The sequence below is a fragment of the Eucyclogobius newberryi genome, unplaced genomic scaffold (genome assembly GCF_026437365.1).
Source record: "Eucyclogobius newberryi isolate DKJ021-1_F unplaced genomic scaffold, fEucNew1.0.hap1 SCAF_13, whole genome shotgun sequence".
Classification (NCBI taxonomy): Eukaryota; Metazoa; Chordata; class Actinopteri; order Gobiiformes; family Gobiidae; genus Eucyclogobius; species Eucyclogobius newberryi.
Genome location: NW_027315757.1, coordinates 34,163,620 through 34,169,316, shown reverse-complemented (window position 1 = coordinate 34,169,316; position 5,697 = coordinate 34,163,620). Strand labels below are relative to the sequence as shown.

At 44.5% G+C, this 5,697-nt stretch overlaps 1 protein-coding gene across 1 annotated transcript; it reads left to right on the top strand.

Moving 5' to 3' along the window:
* Positions 1 to 1,501: 1,501 nt before the first annotated feature.
* On the top strand, positions 1,502 to 3,228 carry LOC140357734 (tripartite motif-containing protein 16-like). Its single transcript, XM_072442247.1, has one exon. It carries the CDS (start codon positions 1,512 to 1,514, stop codon positions 3,165 to 3,167), a length of 1,656 nt encoding a protein of 551 aa, XP_072298348.1. The 5' UTR covers positions 1,502 to 1,511; the 3' UTR covers positions 3,168 to 3,228.
* The last annotated feature ends 2,469 nt before the right edge of the window (positions 3,229 to 5,697 follow it).

Genomic DNA, 5,697 nt, shown 5'->3' with positions numbered 1-5,697 from the left:
AGCCACTGAGGAGTTTGCCAACAACATCAGTGACTTCAGCTTGGGTGATGGAAGAGTCAGCCTCCGAGTCCCCGGTCCCCCAGTCTCTCCTTCCTCTTCGGAAGACGTGACTGAGGGATTAAGGAGGTCCTCAAAGTATTCCCTCCACCGTCCGACGACATCCCCAGTCGAGGTCAGCAGATCTCCAACCACATCGTAAATGGTGTTGGTGAAGCACTGCTTCCCCCTCCTGGGACACCGGACGGTTTGCCAGAATTTCTTTGGGGCCAACCGATAGTCCTCCTCCATGGCCTCCCCGAACTCCTCTGCGACAGCACAATCTGCGGCCCGCTTGGCCTGCCAATACCTGTCGATGACCTCAGGAGACCTTCTTCTTCTTCCCCTTGTTGTTGTGGTGTTTCTTTTAATGGCGGTTGGCAGCCAACTGAAAAGTTGCATTTACCACCATCTACTGTAGCTGTAGGTCAAAGTATGTGTTTTACGCTATGCCATAAAAAAACGAGAGCGAGAAAGAGAGAAAGATGTTGTTGTTGTTGCTGTTGTTTTTGTTTTATGGCAGTCGACAGCCGAGTGTCGCATTACCACCAGACTTTATTCCCCAGACTTTGTCGTAGTCCTAAAAGTTCCTCTTCCAGTGCTTTGACTTCCAGTTGTTGTTGTTGTTGTTGTTGTTGTTATGGCGGTTGGCATCCAATTGCTTGTGGGGAGTCAGAGTGATCAGAGTGACGAGATGGGGGTGGGGGTGGTCTCCTGTCCTCGCCCAGTCTCGTAGACGCACGGCTACCAAGCGGCGACATCAGTGGACATATTAAAGCCTATAGAATGAAGCCTGAAGAATAAAGCTGTACGGTGGAAGCACCGAACGTCAAAGAAGGAGAGGAAGATGAAGAAGAGTCTCCCTGGAATAAAGCCGGTTGGTCTCTGAAACAACAACAACTATTCTAGTCACAAAGACATATCATGACCTCATGGGCTTTGTAACACCAAAGCAATGGAAGGAGTACTTTTACGGACTACGACAGAGTCTGAGGACTACGACAAAGTCTGAGGAATAAAGTCTGGCGGTAATGCAACACTTGGATGCCAACCGCCATAAAACAACAACAACAACAACAACAACAACAACTACGACAAAGTCTGAGGAATAAAGTCTGGCGGTAATGCAACACTTGGATGCCAACCGCCATAAAACAACAACAACAACAACAACTCTGGATTCAGGTCTGCAGCCAGACACTTGAGTTTGTTGGGCCGTTACCAGATGAAAATAAGTTTTTGTGACATTTGTTCGTTTTCACTTTGGATATTTCTTTCAAAAACAACTTCTAAAGGCCCCTGTCCTCTGAAATGATGAGACAAACATGTTGACAGAGGAAAGCTGTGTGTGTCTTTAAAGTGTTGCTGCTCGGTGCTTCCTGCTTCCTCCTCAGATCTACACAGAGCTCTGGGTGTGGCCTGGTTCCTCCCACTGCTGCAATGTCAAACTCTTGAGTTGCTCTGATCCAGGAGAGATGGCGCAGAAAGCACTCGACCAAGAATCCTTTTTCTGTCCCGTGTGTTTGGATCTAGTGAAGGATCCGGTGACTATTCCCTGTGGACACAGCTACTGCAGGAACTGTGTCCAACACCACTGGGACCAAGAGGTCTGGAAGCAGCGCTACAGCTGTCCTGAGTGTCGCCAGAGCTTCAGCCCCAGGCCTGTCCTCATCCAAAACATCATGTTAGCAGGTTTAGTAGAACAGCTGAAGGACACCAACCGCCATGAAACACCAAAGATGAAGATGAAGAAGGAGACTGGGCTCACAGCGCCCCCTGCTGACCCCTGCTATCCCGGACCTCAGGATGTGTCCTGTGATGTGTGCACTGGGAGGAAGTTTAAAGCTGTGCAGTCCTGTCTGCAGTGTGTGGCTTCATACTATGAGAGCCACCTCCAGCCTCATTATAATGCTGCAGCGTTTCAGAAACACCAGCTGGTGGCGCCGTCCCACAATCTCCAGGGAAACATCTGCTCTCAACACAAAAAAGTGATGGATTTATTCTGCTGCAGTGACCTCTGCTCTACTGTCCAGCACAATGGCCACGACATAGTGTCCTCTGCCTCAGAGAGGGCCCAGAGGCAGGCAGAGCTGCCGCTCAAGAGGGCCCTGCAGCTCCAAAGCCTCCAGGACACAGACCTGAAGAGGCTCAAACAGGAGATTCAGGACATCAGCCCCTCTGCCCAGACAGCAGTGCAGCACAGCAGGGACAGCTTCAGAGAGATGGTCCTTCTCCTCGTGAAAAGACGCTCAGAAGTGGAGCAGCAGATCCTCTCCCAGGAGCAGACCCAACTGAGCCGAGCCCAAGAGCTGCAGGACCAACTGCAGCAGGACGTGACTGAGCTGAAGAGGAGTATCTCTGAGCTGGACACACTGTCCCTCACTCCGGATCATAACCAGTTTCTACAGCTCTACGCTTCACTGTCCACAGACACACAGAGCACAGAGCCAGCCAGGATTCAGACAGGGCCCCGGAGCTACTTTGAGGACGTGATCAGAGCTGTGTCAGCGCTCAGGGACAAACTCCAGCTCACTCTGAGTCCACTCCAGGTTTTTCTGTCACCAGCTGAACCCAGTTCCAGAGAGGACTTCTTGCAATATTATACAGAAATCACTCTGGACCCAAACACAGCTCACATAGAACTGTCTCTGTCTGATGGAAACAGAAGATTAAAACGTGTGAGAGAAGACCAGAGTTATCCTGATCATTCAGACAGATTCAGTGTCTGGGAGCAGGTCCTGAGCAGCGAGAGTCTGAGGGGCCGATGTTACTGGGAGGTGGAGTGGAGCGAGGGGTATGTTCGTATAGCAGTTTCATACAGAGATATTCAGAGAAAAGGAGACTCTCTTGAATGTGCATTTGGAGACAATGATAAATCCTGGGCCTTAGTCTGTAACAAATACTATCCTTCATTTATGTTTAAATCAGTCCGGTCCGAGGTCTCGGGTCCGGTCTCGTCCAGAATTGGGGTTTACCTGGACCACAGTGCAGGGGTTTTGGCGTTTTACAGCGTCTCTAAAAATACAATGAGCCTCATCCACAGAGTCCAGACCACTTTTATTCACTCTCTCTACGCTGGAGTCTGGTTTGGTAGTACTGGATGCACTGCACATTTCCTTCAACTCAAATAAAACAGCTTTTGTTCTCCACAGTTCAGGATCTAATTTGTGCCTTTTATTTTCAACTAATAAAAGTTTAGTTTAAAAAATAAAATCAATGCTAACAAAATAATATTATCATCAAAACTAGACACTAATTTGAACAGAACTCGAAAAAACAAAAATGTTCTAAAATGTTACAAAAATATGTTCATGATCAATGTATCAAAATTGAGGTAGAAATTATAGTATTTACATGAAATTAAGTTTCACTTACAATATTGTGGTTATTTTTGCTAAACACGTTTAAACTTATCATGTGGAGAACCAAATCATGAGAAAAACTGATTTATTAAAACATTTGACACAATATTGAGTTAGAATGTGGTTCAGACGAGCTTTTGTTTCACTCAACAATACAAACTATGACTGTTCAAACTATGACTGTTCAAACTATACTCATATATTCTCTACATATTTTACATCAGACACTGTTTTTAACTCACTTCATTTGAACTTTCTTTCAGTTCAAATATTTTCCTGGTGTAACGTAACTGTATTTAACTCTTTGTCAGATGTAAAAAGTCATGTTCTTATTTTATCAAAAACTGCACCAATGATACTATTTGTGTTCTGTTTGGTTCTCTGTAAATTTTCAGCGTGTTTTGTGTTGACTTTGAATCCTAATATTAAAAGTGTCTCAGAGTCACAGAATGAGTAACATTGGTTATACAGTGGTGAAGGCAAACAGCTGGAACTTTCAAATCAACAATAAAGTCATAAATCCATCTGTTTTCATGTTTTCTGTCTCAAAACCTAAAATGCGTAGTTGGAAATAGTCAACTTGAGTTCGGGAGCAGGACCACGTCTCAACCTCTTACTCCTCCAGTAACCACGCCCCACTCTTTAACCACACCTCTGATTACCCAGAAGCCATATGAAAGAGGAACTTCACGAACGATCGGGACACGCACTGGAATCGCTTTAAATGAACTTGTTTTGACTTTATTCGGCTGGATTGAGTGTTTTCGTCGTGTCGTTGCGATGTGTCTTGGCTCTGAGTCCCCCGGCTCCGGCCCCGCCCCCCGGCTCCGGCCCCGCCCCCGGCTCCGGCCCCGCCCCCCGGCCGGCGCCGTACCGCGTTTCCACAAAGGAGGAACTCATGAAACTGCGGAGAACAGTCGTCTTACCCGGAGATCGTCACGTTATCCCGTCGCAATACTGACCTAACCTAATACTGATGTGCAATTCTGTCATATGTGCAATTGCTGTTGGAATTCATGTGCAATTACTGTGAAATTCATGTGCAATCTATGTGCTGTCGTGACACATATTCATGTGCAATTACTGTCGGGATCACATGCAATGGTATTTATGTATTTGTCTATGGGAGTTTTTATTTATTTATAGGAGATCTTCTACTGAAAGTGTTTTTCAGACTTCCTATAAGTGATCTGTTCTTCTGTATCTACCTCTGTATCTACCTGCGTTGCACCAATGAAATTTCCCCATGTGGGACAATAAAGGAATATCTTATCTTATCTTATCTTATCTTATCTTATCTTATCTTATCTTATCTTATATATATATATATATATATATATATATATATATATATATATATATATATATATATATATATATATATATAGGCCAAACCCAGCATACCTTGTTGTCTCTGCTCTCTCGACCCCGCCCTCCCACCCATGTCTCTGTCATCTTCATCTCCACACACACACATCACCATCTATGGAGGGGGGGTTCTGAATCGGCTGGATCACTCGAGACGGAGCCCCCATCCTGAGTCTCTACCCAGCCAACTAGCATCGATCCATCATCTATCATCATCGATCCATCGATCCATCATCGATGGAGTGCGATTTGATTCAGTCCGATACCACTTCATTTGCATAATTCATTCAACACAATTTGAACTGATCTAAAAAAATGAAAATATTTGTGGATAAACTTCATTCTGATTTGTTATTAAAAACTGCAGAAGTTTACACATTGTTTTGTTTTTAATCAGCTCTTTTTCCCCGTTGATTGAGAGTCTGACTCTGTTACTGGAGGTGGAGCTCTGGGTATGCAGTTATATGGTATAGCAGGTATATGTTTCTATAGCAGTTTCATACAGAGATATTCAGAGAAAAGGAGGCTCTGGTGAATATGGATTTGGAAACAATGATAAATCCTGGGCCTTAGTCTTTGACAAAACCCGTCCTTCATTTCTGTTTAACTCAGTCTGTTCCCAGGTCTCAGGTCCGCTCTCGTCCAGAATCTGGGTTTACCTGGATCCCCTTTGGGGCTCATATAAATAAAACATACATACAGTTTAATTTGAAAAATAAAAGTAAAAGTGTAAAAATGTGAATTGTTATTTGTTTTCAACATGCATGAATCTGAGTAAAACCAGAAACTGAAAAAGTGCATAAATTCTGTGATAAATTTGGCCAATAAATGTCATGTCTTGTCCCACTGTGTCCAGCAGAGTCATTTCCAAAAGACAAAGCCAGGGCTTCCAAAAGTTCCAAAATGCATTGTCCCTGTCCAAATAACAATT

What these genes read in the sequence shown, in the direction of transcription:
- LOC140357734 (XM_072442247.1), top strand. Translation starts at nt 1,512, where the DNA reads ATGGCGCAGAAAGCACTCGACCAAGAATCCTTTTTCTGTCCCGTGTGT.